Source organism: Typha latifolia, chromosome 2 (assembly GCF_019914945.1).
Source record: "Typha latifolia isolate L0001 chromosome 2, TyphaL0001v2, whole genome shotgun sequence".
Classification (NCBI taxonomy): Eukaryota; Viridiplantae; Streptophyta; class Magnoliopsida; order Poales; family Typhaceae; genus Typha; species Typha latifolia.
Genome location: NC_133087.1, coordinates 270,430 through 288,788, shown reverse-complemented (window position 1 = coordinate 288,788; position 18,359 = coordinate 270,430). Strand labels below are relative to the sequence as shown.

At 35.3% G+C, this 18,359-nt stretch overlaps 2 protein-coding genes and 1 long non-coding RNA gene across 4 annotated transcripts; 2 read left to right on the top strand and 1 right to left on the bottom strand.

Moving 5' to 3' along the window:
• Window positions 1-3,285: 3,285 nt before the first annotated feature.
• LOC140782514 (uncharacterized) lies at window positions 3,286-5,404 on the top strand. The gene is made up of 2 exons (XR_012107888.1): window positions 3,286-3,669; window positions 5,102-5,404. It is a non-coding gene; the product is annotated as an uncharacterized lncRNA (long non-coding RNA).
• A 2,689-nt stretch (window positions 5,405-8,093) lies between these two features.
• Window positions 8,094-10,029, top strand: LOC140781834 (probable protein phosphatase 2C 30). Its single transcript, XM_073128083.1, has 4 exons — window positions 8,094-8,831; window positions 8,917-9,237; window positions 9,317-9,422; window positions 9,533-10,029. The coding sequence occupies exons 1-4, from the start codon at window positions 8,451-8,453 to the stop codon at window positions 9,823-9,825; spliced, it is 1,101 nt and encodes a 366-aa protein (XP_072984184.1). The 5' UTR covers window positions 8,094-8,450; the 3' UTR covers window positions 9,826-10,029.
• Window positions 10,030-10,494: 465 nt separating this feature from the next.
• LOC140781836 (very-long-chain aldehyde decarbonylase GL1-8-like) lies at window positions 10,495-15,248 on the bottom strand. Of its 2 annotated transcripts, none has more exons than XM_073128085.1 (7): window positions 15,054-15,248; window positions 14,198-14,335; window positions 12,660-12,805; window positions 12,277-12,396; window positions 12,000-12,212; window positions 11,820-11,900; window positions 10,495-10,860 (listed from the first exon to the last, which is right to left on the bottom strand). In XM_073128085.1, exons 1-7 carry the CDS (start codon window positions 15,081-15,083, stop codon window positions 10,809-10,811), a joined length of 780 nt encoding a protein of 259 aa, XP_072984186.1. In that variant the 5' UTR covers window positions 15,084-15,248; the 3' UTR covers window positions 10,495-10,808. The 2 variants fall into 2 exon arrangements, with proteins under 2 accessions (XP_072984186.1, XP_072984185.1); XM_073128084.1 differs by having other exon boundaries at window positions 14,183-14,335; window positions 15,054-15,246.
• Window positions 15,249-18,359: the final 3,111 nt, after the last annotated feature.

The following is an 18,359-nucleotide window of genomic DNA, read 5'->3' as shown; positions in this document are numbered from 1 at the left end:
CTTCTATCTTAAATTCCATGTACGTATGCTTTGAATGTGGACTTGTGTATATAAGAGAAAAACAAAAAGGACTTCGTGTATACACATGATTTCTAGCATATATGTGTGTGTGTGTGTGCGTGTGTGTGTGTATTTTTGCATGTATCCTGTGATGCATCAGATCATTTCAAGTAGGATTTAACACACATTAATGAACATTTACTATAAACCTGGTGAACTTGAGAATGACCTATATATAAAATCACGTACATACGTGAACATATAATTTCCTTAATACACCAAAGCCTTACAGCTACACTAGGTCTAGAATCTAGATCAGTATCTTATTATACTAATCAGTTCATATGTGTGGGCACCAAGCTGCAGAGAGATAAGTACTGAGGGATTAGTTACACTTAAAACTAAAACTCAACAAATATGACTAACAGTCGTCCTGATTTCTGCCCAAGTGTTTCACAGTACCATTTTAATTTTTATAAACATCCAATCATGGCTCTTATTCAAACAGCATAGATCACATAAACAAGTCATAACTTTCTTTTAAAACCTTCAATTGGGGTTTGTTGTCTCTGTTGAACGCATGTGTTTGGATTCTTTAAGCAAAGTTAGGTCACTAAAACAAATATAGGTTATTGATTTTTGCTTAGTACTCTACTTTCATTTGCTTTCACTGTGCACTGATGATTTGAACAATAAATTATATAATACAGGTAGCTCCCATTTGCTTCAGTATTATCTTCTTCTTTTTTTTTACCTTATGTTATATTAGAAAATGTTATTCTAGGCTAAAAAAATTTATCGATGCTCTTGATTAGAAATATTATTCAAATTATTTCATATATAAGCTCAATTATAATGTTACTCTTGATTTGACTAAACTATTTTAAAAATTCTCTCTCCTCTCTTCTACTATTCGCCTATCTCATTCCATAAGCAAAAAGCATACCACCCAACATAAGTTTGCTTACCTATAAGAAATAAAAACACTTCAATTTAAATATATATGTTAAACCAACAGTATTTGAGTCAATTTCTTACTTCCTATTGTCCTCCAAATTGTTTTTTGGCTCTTGATTAAAGATGTCATTCAGTCCCTCTAGAAACAAAGAATGAAAATTAAAGAGTGAAAAAAAAAATATTATATAACTTTTTTTTATGGGGGAAATGGAATTAATACTCTATTGGCATATGGATTTTAATAACATTCTTATATGCTTTGGAGACTAAGGGTTATCCTTTTCATACCACCTACCTACAAGGATTAGACAAAAAAAGGAGCTGGACACAGTTTTCATCATTAATTAACTTGCCAATTCAATGACAAACCTAGTTTTCTTCCATACTAAATTGTGTTTCAGTCCATAGATATACTATCAATGAAAGGGAGAAAAGATACAATCTTTGGTCATATCGTTTCCAACCTAGTGATTTTTTAACCAAAGAATATAAGTATATATACAACTAATGATCCTTTGAAAGTGTCAGAAAATAATTAAGGGCTTGTTTGATTTGAGGCTAAGTCCAGAACTTAATTAGTTGATCTTATTTCTTAATCTTAATTTCTTTTAAGCGTAAACTTTGTTAGATATAAAAAAATATATAATTTTTTTATTAATAAACTAAATTAGGGATTCTTGAACTAACTCAGAGACCCTCCCTTGAACTAAAACCAAACGGGTCCTAAAGCTCGAGGCATGGGACGAGGAAAGAGAATTCAATGAAATGAAACACTTGAGGTGATCATCAACTGCTTGAGCTAGCAAAAATGAAGCTTGCCTTGTAATATATCCAGTGAAAGCTATAGTACTTAAAAAGTTTGTTTATTGTACTATGGTTTAACTAGTGTTGGCTTTCATGGCTTTCAGGGAGTAGGTGGCTCTGTAGACCCACACGTTCAAATAAGAAGAATGAGACCAAAAGGCAGCTAGGAAACTAGGATTCCTAATGCTCATGACTGTCGGTTGGACTTATCTAACCTTTTCCTTGAGCCAGTTGATGATCTGTAAGACTGTAACTATGGACACTTACACAGTAGTACTGATACTTAGATAGACGACACTGCTGGATTAAATTCACAACTTTCTTTATTCATTTCTTTCCCTCTACTTTCTTGTTGGTCACACAAAGACCTCTGGATTTTGCTATATTTATGGTGTCCTTTTTGCAATATTTTATACATAATTATGTGACTTGGTGGTCTCTATCATGTGAGATTATGTGTATGCATGACAGGGTATCTGTCATGAAAGATATCATGGTATATATACTTGAGCACAAGTTATAACACCATACTAATGGTGATTCCCTTTTATTTAATTATCTTTTGACATTATGCGTAGGTTTGGCATTATTTGTCTTTTGCTTTTTGGTTGTTAACTCTAAAAGTTTTGGATGATTATTGCAGACCAGACATGCATGTGACTGATCACTTCTTTCTCTGTAACTATTAAATTCTCTTATCTCTACCCATTTAATTCTGAAATAAATCAAGGTGATCTGTAAAACAAATTTCCTAATAGATATATATATATATCTTTGTTGCCCATGCAATGGTTAATATGATCCTCTACCAAGTACGTAAAATTATGGAAGTGCGTAGTAGTCTTTGCAACCTCTTAACATTATTTTGTTCATTAATGTCTCTTTCTTAAACAGTAACGATGCGTTACCATAATGCAAAAAACCAAGCAGGATATGCCAAATCTCTGTGGGCCTCATCTGTTGCATATTGGATATTAATTATTACTAATAAGATAGTAATTCAATAATCTCAATGCAGTGCCGAGGTTGCGTAAAGCATCTCATGCAAGTTAGAGTTACTGATAGCAACCTTGTCAAAAGCTTTTGATCTCTCTCTAAAAACTCACTTCCGCTAACAATGTAAGCTTTTAGAGTCATTAACAAATACTTTATTTCACAATTTGTGCAAATCTAGAAACTTTCTTTCTTACTTGTTTTCTATTGGTAACTTTTGATTCATTCCATGGGGACAATCTCACTCAGACTTATGCAATCTAAGTTTTATTTTTCTTCATCACTAGTTGACGCAAACTAAGACTCTGTAAGAAAAGATCTTGCTCCCGTACCAAGCAACTGAAGGATTTGGGTAGTGTTTTTCTCCTTGACAGGGATGGCAAACTAAGAATAATGAATTCTTGGGATTTAATTATAACTAAGTACATTGACCGGTATATATGAGTGACCAGCTTATATGCCACAAAGAGAGGTTGTTGTCACTGGAGAACATGGATGCATTCAGAAAACACCAATGGATGCATCATTAGTTTATTAAGAGAATCTATCATTATGATCTTCTGCGAGACTCTTGATTACAATATTCTTGTGCTTTGATAGAGTTAATTATGCATATTTTACATTCCTTTCAGCAATTACTAATTAATTTCCAGTGGATAGCCTTCAAATTTCTGCCGGATCCGAATTTGGATCTTTCTTGGATCCGACCGTTTACTACCATTCCTCTCTATTCCAGGATTAATCTATCCTTGAATTCATTGCGTCGGTGTCTTCAAAGTTTATTCTCCTATTTTTATCCGATTTTTTTTTCTTCTTTTCTTATCCAGTTACTCTGCAGTGGAGGAATAGGCGGCGTTCGGGGATCAATCCCATCATTTTTATTCTCCCCTAGCATCATCTCCCCGGACCTTTTTGGTAAGATTCAACAAGCCTGGATTGCATATAAGCTGTATGTGAAATTGCCCTAGAGAGCTTCTAAAGATTGTTAAACGATGTAAACATTCCTGCTCCTTGTCTAAGGATGTGATATAAAAGAGTTGAAGCTAAATGCTATGGGAATTCCTCTCCATTAGGTGATCAGACCTCTGTCATTTTTAGCAGAAAAAATGTACTCTTAATGATATGATTATGAAAGTAGTAGACCTTAGATTATCTCTTTAGATTGAAAATTTCCAGTACTTAATTTTTTAAAGTTCTAAGAAAGCCAGTGTTAATTGTGTCGATTACTGCGGCATACCTTTTTTCTTCCTTTTGATATTGGATGAAAATAGACTTCATTCTTGACCATAAAATGCTATGACCTTTAATGCGGATTACTTTGCAAATGTTGCGACATGATTGTTAATGATTATGTACTACTGGCTTGATTTGATCAGTCCAGAAAATAGGAGGTAAGCTATTTAAAGAATATGATGGTAAATATTTGTCGGCCCTTCCATATGATTGTTCATTAAGAATCCTAGTTTGAAATTAGTTTTCTGTCGGAAAGCAGATAGAAAGATTGCGAATCTAGAATTTGTTTAATGGAGATACCTTTTAGTGAGGTAATGGTAGTAGATTCAGTGCATGTGTCATAGTAAACAAAATGAATTATATCTTCTCTTGCTCTGCTACTTTGCAAGCAGTTTGGTGGTTTTTTCTTGCCTCATTCTCAGGCATCTACCATACTGTTCACAAAAGTTTACTGCACTATTGACATATTTATCTGAACTCTCCATGTCTTGTGACCTAGATCAAAATACTTGGCAAAACAAGATTTTGACCAGATATACATAAAAGATGCTTATTTGAAAGAGAAAAAGAATCTGACCAAGATTTGATTGTTAGAGATAGATATAATAACAAAAGAGTTGACCATAGCAAGAATTGTGGCCATCAATCACCAGCTGCAACTCTGAGATTACCGATAAAATAATAATGGGATGATCAACCAGGCAGGCAGGCAGACTTATAGTTGTGTAAAGCACCTGCTGCAGTTTGGGTAACTGGTCAATGTTATTATTGTTAACAGGGAGCAGATTCTCTGCATCACCAACCGCACGACTTTTCTACAGTCGGGGGATTTGACTTCAACAACACGATAATGCTACATTATCTGGGAAAGTTTCCTTTCTATATGTTCTATTTTATTCTCTTGGAATAAGATTTGGTCAATTTTAACATAACTTTCCCTTAACATGATAATGCTACGTCATATTGCAACCTGTTTTACGTCGATGAAAGCTAAAATCTTTTCTATCTAACAAGTTGACCCAATACTTGAACACAGCACGCTGTTGCCTTATACTTGCTTGACATATCTATGCTTCTTTAGGGATAACTTACCTGATTCCTCTGTTCTGTGCAGCTTCTTCAGCAGAAGGGTTTCGAAGAACAGATGATTTCTTAGACCTTCTCTGGCATCAGGGAGAGTAAATAACTGTCTGTTATTCTGGTGGCATACCTGTTGCATTTTTCTATTACATAGCAGTGAGCGGTCCATTTCTATTTACAGTATGAAGGGCAATGACTAGGTTATCAGAGAATTCATTGCTGCAAGGTTTCCAGATGCTACCATAGAAAATCATTGACAATGGTTTACTAGAGAGAGAAAAAAAAAATATATATATATATATATACAAGAGATTTGCAATGTTGAGATGTTCAAGAATTTGTATTGTAATTCTGTAATTTGGCTTTTAATTTTTAACTTTTTTTTTTCTTTTAACTTGGTTAGTAGTAGGTTTATCTTGTACATTTTAATATATAGTAATCAAAGGGAATTATTGTTAGCAATCCAAGGATGTATATATATATATATTCTAAAATGATTCGGTAATCAAATAATTTTTTATTTTTTATATATAATTAAATTTATTTTTAAAAAATTAAGACTGAAAAATAAGACTAATTAATCAAGTTCGAACTTAGTCTCAAACTAAACAAGACCCAAAGCAATATTCAAAATAATAAACGATTTCTTTAGTGGCCCTCTTTAACCAGTTTAGGAGATAAAATATATTTAATATCTTTATATTTTTAACAGCTAGATTTGTATTTCATACGTATTAAACACCGATATTAAAAGCAGGGTTTGGAAAAAGAGGTCGCCACTTTAAAGCGTGGTCCTCTAAATCCCGATTACTATTCTAATTGGTGAATAAATAAAAGTATCTCCTTGTTATCCTCCTCAAAAGTATATCGTATGTATTAGACTTCCACCTCGATCTATTCCTATGCAGATATGGATATAAAACAGTGGGCAGCCTTAACTTGTAAATAAAATGGTCCTAATTCTGCCATTATTATTAGACTAAAAATATAGGTGACGTTTTGTCTAAGAACTTATTTACTATGAGAGAGAGAGAGAGAGAGAGAGAGAGAGAGAGAGAGAGAAGAAATGAAGGGATTCTCAAGGGAGAAAAGGAGAAGAGTATAAGTGGGCCGTCCACATCACCTTTTGCCAGCGAATCACGTACTCCCTTCGGTTCCACGGCTCTCCACGTCAACACCCGGTGGTTGTTTTGACTCATCACAACGACATCTCACATGCATCCGAATACCAATCAACGCAGAATCCAGCTGGCCAGAGACGAGTGTTAGATCGTTAAACTAGTCCTCGATTTTTAGGACAATAAAAGAAAATAAGGTTAATTTTATTTTTATCCCGTATAGTTTAACTCAATTATATAAATCTCTCGACTTAAACCTCTATAACCTCGATTAAAGTGAAACTCAAATCTAAAGATCCTCAATAGAAATAATTTTTTAATAAAAATTTTTAATTTTTTAAATTCAAATTTTAGGTTAGCCAAATATAATTAAAAAAAATAACTATTGGAGTAGAAAGTGCTTAAATTGAAAATATAAATGCGTTTTGTGCAATCAAACCAAATCATAGAAGAGTGAAGTATTAATTAATCTAAAATAATATATAATATTAAAACTAAATGAAGTATATCAAAAAAAATTTGATGTAAAGCATAAATTGTTTGTTCCAGTAATTTGGAGCTTGCAAATTATTCCTATAAACTAGACAAGAGGACTTAGTCTCATGGCGGTAATTAAAAATCCAACTATATAGATATATATATATATATATATATATATATATATGGATTTGAATAATGACAAATAAAAGAACAAATACGTGGAGGTTGGCCTGGACAGACACATATCCTAATGGTCGACATAAAGAGTGTTAGGATTGCATTTTTCCTGTCAAGTAGCTGAATACCATGGGCAAAGATTTGTCTTAATCATCAGTAATTAGATACCACCGTTTTCTCGTGAAATGCAGGTGACCCAGAAGTACGATATTGCTCGAGAATGTACAGTCTTGTTTAAATCAAACCGACACCGAAATCTATAACCTAAATATGCCAGGATATTAAGATTTTTTTTCCTTCCTCCTCATATTAATAATCCAAATTATAAATCTCTTGCAAGTTTCCAGAAAGCGTCTATGTACAGGGAGGTGGTGATTCTCATGCTGCTCGTAAATGCTAACCTGGTTATTTTATAGTTGACCAGTTATCAGTGCAGAATTTATATACCGCCATGTCAAATAGTTTAAAAAAAAAAAAAAAAAAACTAATATTGCACGAGGACAATCCTATTCAAATTTTAGCGGCGATAATTAGTAGAATATTATAAAGTTCTTATTTCTCTTAATAAATTAATAGAAATTTTTTTTTACTGCTGTATAGTGTTGCCTTGTAAATATCTAAAAGAATGAGGGGTCGGAAAGAAAGAACGTAGCATTTATTCTTGGTCTCTTGGATACTTTTAATAATTCAGTTAGGAGATGCAGGGGAGATTAATAGATGAAATGATAATAACTATCACTTACATTAGATAGAGGTAGATATGTGCTGAGTAATAGATAATTAAATATGATATTTTGAGCTTTTACGTGGCAGACACGGAGAAGTTTCAACGAGCAAATTAAAGGTGGATGGATGCATGTATAAAAAGAAAGCATCAACTTTCAAAGTTTAAGCATATGAGAGTATATAGGCGCGAACCTGGAAACGTGGCATATTAAGTAAGAGAAAAGGCATAAAAATTTTGCCACGTATGGAGCTCGAGTAGCATCTCTCCGCTATAAGCGTCAACGTCGTCGCCTGAGGTCCCCGCACCCCCCCAACCCCCTCAGGAGATCGTGTCACTATTCGCCTTCCTAAAAGTCGTATGAGAGACATTATCCCGAACAGGGAACACATTCATAATTGTCCTCGTGCTGACACCTGCCAACATCAGTGGATCAATATAACTTATGAAAGGATTCAAAATTTAATTTTTTTTTTAAAAAATGTGAATATAACTTATTAACTCTCTCATCTAGAACTATTATGTGCGGAAAAAAATAAATAAAGGGATTTGGGGTTGGGGGGCCACATGCGTGTCAGTAAAGGAGAAGACTACTGACTTCGTTTAGCATGGCTCGTTTTTCCACTGCCACGTTTCCTTTTGTTAACATCGTGGCCTCTTAGCTAACGTGTTAAGTTTAGAAGGGGAGAGAGACGATGAGCAGCTCGATGAACGGCTGTGATGTCTCGATTCTGGCGGGAGAGAGCGACGGCACACCGGTGTAGCTGTCCAGAAGCTGCTTCCGGGAGGGGCTTTCTGTTGCATTACCATCATTTTTAACCCACCCCAAGATTTCGAGTTCGAAGGAGAGGAGAAATATTTTTAGAGCTTCGAACCTTTTCTCAATGGCGGAGATTTGCTGCGATTTAGTGAGCTCAACGGAAGCGACAAGGAAGGCCGAGCCCCAGCGGAGCTCCCGCGCGGCCAAGCGCCGTCGGGTTGTGGTCCGGCGGTTCGGATTCGTCACCCAAGCAGAGGCGATGGCGCCGGAGATGGAGGAATCATCGCGGCGGAAGCGGACGGGGATGGTCGGATCGAGCTCGAGTCTGGATTCTTCGAGGGCGAGGTCGATCGAATCGAGGCCGTCCAATGAGCTCCCACGGTACGGGATGGTGTCCATATGCGGACGGAGGAGGGATATGGAGGATGCCGTCTCAATCCATACGGGCTTCGTACGGCAAGGATTCGATTTCTTCGGCGTCTTCGATGGACACGGTTGCTCGCATGTGAGTTTTTAATTCTCTCTCTCTCTCTCTCTCTCTCGTCTTCTTTATCTAGTCCTTGATCTGATCTCTCTATTTCTTATTGTAGGTGGCGATGTCGTGCAAGGAGACGTTGCACGAGATGGTGGCGGAGGAAATAGACGGTCTCGGGTCGACCGATCCGCCGCCCGAGGAGTTCTGGACGACTGCTATGGAGAGGAGCTTCGCAAGGATGGACGCCGAGGCGAGGGGGCCTTTCCGAGACCCCACCTGCCGGTGCGAGCTCAAGATGCCCAAGTGCGAGCACGTGGGCTCCACCGCTCTCGTCGCCGTGGTGGGGCTCACTCGAATCGTCGTCGCGAACTGCGGCGATTCCCGCGCCGTCCTCTGCCGCAACGGCGTCCCGTTGTCCCTCTCCTCCGATCACAAGGTTTGATAAATAATTAGTGCTCCCTTTCGTTTCTTTTTGTTTTTTTTGACGATTTGTTCATATTCTTTTTCTTTTGTAGCCGGACCGGCCAGATGAGTTGGAGCGGATCGAAGCGGCGGGCGGGCGAGTCATATACTGGGATGGGGCGAGAGTTCTCGGAGTACTTGCCATGTCACGAGCAATAGGTGAGTTGTTTACTTTTTCATGACTTTGTTCGATGCTAGTTGTTTCGCCATCTCTTAACGTGTTCTTTTTCCTTTTTTCTTTTAATTTTTTTTTTAAATTCGGGGAATAGGGGATAGTTATTTGAAGCCGTTCGTGATATCGGAGCCGGAGGTGACGGTGACGGAGAGGGAGGAGGAGGACGAGTGGTTGATATTGGCGAGTGATGGGCTGTGGGATGTGGTGAGTAACGAGATGGCGTGCGATGTCGTTCGGATGTCCATGCGGGAAAGGAAGGGGGTGGTGGGCTCGGATAAGGCGTGCGCGGATGCCGCGATGATGCTCACCAAGCTGGCTTTGGCGAAGCAGAGTGCGGATAATGTGAGCGTGGTGGTGATCGATCTCAGCAGGAGTTCAAAGACTTAGTAGAAAATATTTCACGTTTTAATTTTCTTTTTTTTAAATATATATAACTTTCTTCATTAGTTTTTATTTTATTTTATTTTTTAACATTTTTCTTTTTTATATGCTAAATGTTGTAAGAAAGAGTCCTCGTGCAGAAGTAACGACGACGAAATTCCACCTATTGGATATGCAAATTAAATCTCATCTTTAGCATTTCCATTATATGTTCAACTTTATGTTTAGCATTTCCAAATAGAACTCTTTCAAGATATGTTCAACTTAAGCATTTCCGTGTAGAAAATACTGTTTGCAGGGATGATCAATCTTAAGCTTCCGTTTCTCTTGGATTCTGTTTGGCCTCCAATATTTATAGCTTAATATTAAAACTTAATAAATAAATGAGCATAAAGCAGAGAAGTTGAATTCTAGATGCAGCTCAACATAAAAATTATGAACACATCCAGGTTGGGATTAGGAGCAGGAAATTGTGACCCCACCAGGACCAGTGAGTAATTTCGCAAACTCACCGAGACATGTAAAACTGGATTTACAGTGCCTCTAGTTGAGCTTATTTTGCTTTCTTGAATAAAAGTGATACTTTGAATTTATTCGGCCGCAGATGGAGTTTGTACAGGATAATTCAACTTGTTCGCACAATATAACAGTCTTTAATTTCTAGTAGACCAACAGTTCCAGGAAATTCAACCAATTCACAGAGAGAACATGTTAAATACTTAACAGATACTTATCTGCTACCAGCTTATTGCTCTCATCATGTCGCATTGGTGCCGGTATCTTACTCTATGGAGTTGCATTTACATGTTAAAAGAAAAGAGAAAAAATATTATACTCAGTTCATCAAACCTTACACTGACACGAGCAAGTTTACCAACAGACAAAACAGCGCACATTTCTTCACTATAATTTAAAAAACTTAACGTCACCATACAGGTGAGCATGGTATTACCAAGAATTCACCCAACTCCTCAATTTTGTTTGACCACTTAGTCCTCAATTGCCTTCAGCTTCCTGTAATCTTTATCCGTGCCAAATAACCTGGCAGATAGTGAATGAGTTCAGGAATCAGGACAACGAAGAAAATGGATGTGCAGGTATCAAAAAGAAAACACGCCTAAGATGCTCTTTATCTACCTAAGGAACCGTATGAATTATCCTCGTATAGGAGAATCAGAATAACCAAAAAATGTCGGTTGTCAGAAAACATGCCATGGTCTGAGAACCATGTTCTCTGAATAAAAGAATCATTAAATAACAAACATCAATTATTCATACCGCAGAAAAGGAACACGAAGAACTTTGATGGGAACCGTAAAGAATATAGATGCAGAAAGAAACGTTAGCATAGATCAACCGATGGACAAGCATAATCGAATAAGTATATAGATGCATAAAGAAAGAAAAGTATGTCTTAAGGATTTGTTACTACTCTAATAAATTTTCCTTCTTTAGGAAAGTAAGTTGCTAAGATCAAGTTTGATGAATGAATATCTATAACAAAAGCAGGGAAATGAGTGAGGGAGATCAAGAAGTCTTCATAATTCTATTTTAAGGTCAAAATATGAGATAATCAAGATCTCGGTATCTCCAAGAAAGCAAAACTGGTCATTCTTATTGGCACCAGTATCTTTACTCTTGTATTGAAAAACAAAAAACTCGGAGGTTTCAGGCCCTGTGCTCTTCTATGACATTGCTGTCTTAGTAGTTACTAAAGCAGCACCAACTTCCCTTAGGGTGTCCTCTGTTCAGAGGAACACACTTACTACAGTACAGAAATTCTTTTGAAGTGATTTTTCAGACAAGTGCTATTAGTCCAACAGGCAGCGAGAGAAAAAGAAGCTTGATACTGCCTCCTATTACATTTCATCCTTGTCATCTTCATCTTTCAACAAAAAAAAAAAAAGTGGTAATTATATCTTTGTACCTAGAAATGCAGCAAAAATCTGGTGTGTATATATATACACAGACAGGAATATATATTAAGATGACATACTCACCAGTCCATGTAGATGAAAGTTGATGAGTAATTCCCGGACTTAGTATACAGCACACGATGATGGTAGTCATGGAATTCAGCACTACCAAAGCGAACATAAAAGGTGTCAAGTGATGAACACCAAATAACTCGAAAGACTCTTAGGCAAGCACAAAAGATTGTTGTTTACTACTGCACTCACCCCCCATACAGTGGTAAAAAATTTGAGGGACTCCAGGGGAGGTCATACCCACAATGAGCCTCAACTGTCTCCAAGACTCTCAGTATCATCCATAACCACAATGTGAATAGATGCGGACCAGTAAGAGCAGGACCAATGAATGTTGCAAAACCAAGAAATAATATTTCAGCAGGATGGGCATACTCAGAAGTCAACCCAAAAGGAGTAGCATACCTGAACATCAATTGATTACATAAAGAAAGAAGGGATGAACAAACTGTAGAAGAAATGGACTTACTCATGATGAACACTATGGATATGCTTGTACAGCAATTTTGTATGCAGTAATCTGTGACCCCAATAGAACACAAAATCTTCCAGGATGAAATATAATACTATTTGAGAAAGAATAACGGTCCTGCAGACAAAGAAAAGAATTTCATGCATACATAAAGCGAGCAACCATAACTAACAGCAAATTGATGCATCAAATAACTGTAATTGAATTATTTTCTTATTGCAGAAACTCAATCATACATAGCTTTTTCAGTTTTTATCAGACTTAAAAGAAATATTTTAGCTGGTGACAACAAATGTTGCAATAGTACTTGTGCTGGAAATATCGTTCTCCTTAAAGAATAGAGGAACTTCAATTATATACGAGGGAAAATATGCAGGTACCAGGGTGGTAAAGGAAGACTGCTTTTCAGGCCCATGTATCTGAAAGCAGGGTAGGAAAAAATTATAACCGGTAAGTTTACACAAACATGGTACATGATTAGGCGCACAATGCATCTTCTATGCACATCAGGGGTGTTCAACTTTTTCTGCAGAGAGACAGAGATTGGTTGGTAAAGATAATTATTTTTCAGAAAACAAGAAATTCACAACAAGAAAAAGACAGAAAATTTTCAACTGGTTATGTTTAGAAGTGCACAAATATAACCATTATCTTCCCTAGGAACATCCATGTAGGCTTCCGTTTGGGGAAATAAGACCATGAATCAAAGGGAACTACCTACTGAAGTTCAAGAAAAAGTGATTACATCCACAGGAAGAGTGTAGAGGAGCCTTGATCATAGTATATCCCCAGTGGAAAACCATGTTATGCCATGTTATGGTACAATATATCCCATTTTCATTCTAAGGAGGATGTTTCTATTTTCTAAGACTTGTAACATGTAACCTCTTGGATATAAGTACGCCCTCAAAGAGTATGAATTATGAAACCTATACTTTTAAGACATGTTGTGACACAATGTATCCCTTTAAGAAGTTAAAAGCTTTCATCGAGAGATCACGTGAAAGTTAATCTAGCTATCAATAGTTGAGGTCCAATTAGTTATAGTGCCATGTTTTATCAATATTTTAATTATTATATAAGCTTCCAATAATTAAAACAATTTCATAATCACAAATCCACCTGCATGAAAAGTCTATACTATCCGTACTCTATATCAAAATATCATGGTACTTTTTTGTTCTGCTCCTTTAATTCACAATATCTGCCAAGGGCACTTTGTGCACTTTAGGTTGATAACGTGCAATTTAATTGTGCATGGTGCTTCATGTAAAGACCACGGAGTCACTTCATCCTCTCTACAGGATGTCGAGTTATCCTGATTCTCACACTGAAATCAATGAGATTGTACTCGAGGAAGAATATCTGCAAAACTGTGCTTCTCAAGGAATGTGAAAGTAGAATTCCAGGATAGAAATAACATGTATATGGAAGATGAGAGCATGACTTGGGTACCTACAAGTCTCTCTCTCTCTCTCTCTCTCTCTCTCTCTCTCTCTCTCTCTCTCTCTCTCTCTCTCTCTCTCTTGCCGCCTTAATTCACATCAATAATCTTTTTTTGTACAGAATTACGGATCCTTATTTCTGCTTCCAACTAGTGTTTTGGCCTTAAGATGAGCAATAAATTTAACATATCTGATGTTAGCAATGTGAAAAGTTGTATTACATAGCTTCCTGTGCTTAGTACATTAGGGACTCCCCAATGAGGGGGATCAGAGCACCATGTCAAGATCAGTCATCCATCCTGAGAAATACAGAAAGAATCATTCTGATTCAACATGCATTTCAGACAATTTACCCAACAGCACAACTATTCAAGTTGCGGAATGCTAAGAAAAATGCAGCTTATGACAGAGGAATTCTTGAACTTAAAATATCATAGCAGCTAATATAAGTTAAGTACTTCTTTTGACAAAACCTGAATCTTGTACTTGCTGAACAAACCCGTCCTCTCGAAGAATACAGATACAAGTCCAGATAAGAAAAAGAAACTTTCATGCAATATGAAAGTGCCAAAGGTAGCCAATTGAAACTCGCTGAAGTGAGTGATTATATACTGCAGCACCAAAACGAAGTACACTCAGAATTATCCAAGTGAAAACAAAGCTTTTTATATAATAATGGTGCAAAAATGTTAGCCACACAGAAAGTTGACTGAGCGTGCAGGTAAGTTGTCTACTTCGATGATTAAATAGTATACTTTGCCTCATCTAAACAGTTTTTAACGTAGAATAACTAACTTCGATGATAAGGACTTTCAAGGAACAGTAAATCCAAAGTAAGAAACATCATGACTGGTTATCAGATGCTAGTAGAGTTTTTTTTTTTTTCCTATAAATTATCTAATAACAACCTAGTTCTGCAAATTACTACAGCAGGATTCTTCATAGAAAACTAAGCAAGACAAAAGAAGTGATGACAACTATTTCAATCCACCGGTTCTCAAACGCTACTAGGTGATCCATTGACTTATCACAAAGCAAGATAAACACAATGAAGATTAAATACTCATCGAGATCTATTAATCTCTGTAATGGCGGATACATGAATTTAAATATCACTTGGGAACAGAGCATTAATTTTTTCTCCCTAGAATCGCTAACTTTTATCTGCAATCCTATCCAAGCCAATCAAATACCGTGGCTAAAATCGAAAAGGAGATGGAATTAAAAGAGCAAAGAAAGGAGCATCGCAGGATCGAATCCAATGGACATTGGTCCAAACAAAAGAGATACGGAAACCCTAGAGTGGAGTGAGAGTAGAAAAAGCCAAACCAGCCATCCGGACTCGAGAAGAGACGCCATGGCGATCGTCGCCGAAACCGAGAGCGATCGATCTGGAGAACTTTCTAGAGGCGACGAAGAAATTTAGAGAGAAGAGAGGAAGCTAAGAGAGAGAAGAGAGGCCGTGGGCGAGGAGGAAGTCGAAGCCACGGAGACGAACAGACTGGCCATGTGAGATAAGAGCTCGGGGGCGAGTTGGTTACGGTGTCTATATATAGACATGCACATTATTAAGTGTTGCGTTCCAAGGCGCTCCCTGGTTTTTATGGATTCGAATCCCCAGAAATTACGAAACTGTCCTCCCGCTTCCATTGGGCAAACTCGTAAATGCCCCCGAATCTCATGCAGGTGAGCTGTCTCCTTCACGCTGACGTGCACGATAGCTGCAGCGAGGGGTTTTGACCAAATTAGCCCTATTCTAAATTTTATCTTTAAAACTAAATTATTCCCCAAATTTAGTATTAAAATGAGTCTATTTTACTCTATTTTATTTTAGATGAATTTTTTTAAAATTATTAAACAGTTTAATATTTTAGCTGTAAAAACTAAGACAAAAATAAAAGTTAAAACGTAAAAGAGATCGCTATTTATTTTTGCAACTGAGCGTAATTAGTTGTGGGGATTAATAACACTATTTTAATCTATAGATCTTTTCCATATCTTTACAATAATATATTTATAACCAAAATAAATAATCAAGTATAAAATTACGAAGCAATAAACTTTTTTTTTATATTTTACTTATATCTTCTTCATTTTAAACTCCAATTAAGCTTCAATTAAAATTATTATATTTATTTTTCTTTTATTTTCGTAACGGCATATCATATGACTAAAATGAACTACATGTGAGAAACCGAGTGATACAATATCTTAAAAAATGCTTAACAATCTATTATTTTTAACAATAAGATACTTAATTATTTAGTGTTCTATATGAAAAAGATAAAATCTTATTTTCTTAGTAAAATATTAAAATTTTCAACCTTTTTTTTTAATAAAAATAATAATAAAATTAGTGTTTTGCTTAGAAGATAAGACGTTATGCTCACCTAAAAGCGAAATACTGAACTTATTAATATTTTATTTATGGCTATGATAAAACTTTTTTTTTTTTTGTATTTTGTTTGGGTGTGATTTTTTTGATAAATAAAATTTGAAAGAGGTTTAGTTTGGTTAAAAATTCCAGTTGCAAGTGTTCATTATGTTTTGAGGTGTTTGATAGTTAGAAAATTGAGAATAAAATACTAATTTCCACACATTTATCTATTTACGATGTTTGATGGCAAATAATAAATTAAAGAAGTAATTTCTTATTAAAATATATTTTATAAAATGTGCAAACAGCTAGTGATCATAGTGATCATGATTTGGAAGGGACAGCAGTGCCTGTATCAATTAATTCCTTTGTCATGTATGATTATTATTAGAGCTTTTGACAAAACTACCTCTGTTATAATTTTCTCTGTGGTAATAAATTATTTCTTAATCTTATTAATAAACGAGGTGTGATTTATTATAGCCGTAACAAAAATACTTAACTAATCAGTATTTTATCTCTAAATAAAAATATTATTCAGTTCAGTATTTTTGTCTGGTCTTAAAACTCTAAACTGATCAATATTTTATGTATATAAATTTTTTTAATTTAATATTTCAAAAGTTAAAGAAAAAATTATCTAACGATGAAAAAGTTGAACTGATTAGTATTTTTAAATACATCAATTATCTTAAAGTTTTTGTTAGAGCTACAATGAATTAAATTCTATTTGATAATAAGTTTAAAGATTAGTCTATTTTGATAAAAAGAAATAAATAAATAAATAAATAATGGGTCTAGTGCGGTAAAAAACTCTTATTATTATTATTATTATTATTATTCGCAACTAGTTTATTACACATATTATATTCAGATGTGAATTGTATACGGCTGGTCTGGTCGAAAAGGGGTTTATTCTTATTTTTACCTGACAGAGGCAAAGACTAATGCACGAAAAGTCATTCGGGATATATAACCCCAGATATTTTATATTTACTATGATTTATACCTTGTTTTCTTTTTGATTAAAAAAATATACTTTATTTTTGGACCTGGGTCTTTTACATTTTTGTTTAATAGAAATACTTGGGGTCTTTTACTTTTAGTGCTAATTTTCTTTTGCATAAGTTAGACTTACTTAACGTTCTAATATAATGCATTTGCCGATAATTTTCCGTTCCTTTACTTAATGTTTAAAAATTCTATTCCCTCGCTATTCTGAAGCTATAGCAAGTCCACTTATATCGTTACCAGGCAATTAAAAGATTAATTGCATGTAGACATGCTCTTCTAGTTTATGTTAGGTATGCCTACTACAACTACGAGCTCTCTCTCTCACATAAAATAATAAATAAATAATCATAATCAGATATAGTTGAAGGCCTCTGTGGCTCTGTCATAATAAAAGTGACACAGATTCTTATTTATGGAGGGAGAGAGAGTCAAAGGGATGGTGCATACTTGACAACCCAACTGTTGTCATATGATATTAAAAAACAAAAAACCTTGGCATATGACATTGGCCATGGAGTTTTAATATCTCAAGAAAGAAAGACATTTGGGATTAGATATTAAGAATCTAAGATAGTGATCATAAATAATTGATGAAGTATCTACTTAACCCATGTCATGCGTGATGCTCAAGTAGTCTTGTTAACTATAACTTGCTATAGTTTAGGTGCAAGTCTCACTTGTTATGGTTGACTAGTCTCGTAGTTCTCCTATTTGGATATAGTTTAACTTTAAACTAATTTAATGAGCTTAGTATTAAAAAAATAGTTTATTCATCAGCTAGTTTTAGACAACCTACTAAAAAAACATATTCTTCTCTTTCATTTCCCTTCTATCTAATATTTTATATTTACCAACAAAATTTAATATTTATTTTGCTCTTAAAAAAAGTTAGCTAAAATCTTCTCTTCTTCAATCTAATCAAAAATTTTTTGGTCATTTGACAAAATATATTCTAAATCTATTACTTTCTTACGGGACATCAAGTGTAATGTAACACTATAATTTCTTAAATTAGTTTAAACTATCTCATTTAAGTTTAATAAATGAACATAACAAACCAGTACCACATCTAACCGCCTCCTTAATGTCCACAGTAATTCGTCGGCAACCACAGCCAACTTCCAGCTAATAATACAGTGGTGCACAAGTGTGGCTGTCCTAATACGTAGGTCTTCATTTCCTTCATTAATGCTCCAACGCCAACACTTGGCGCATATTAGTGTATTAAAAAAAAGCAACATCTG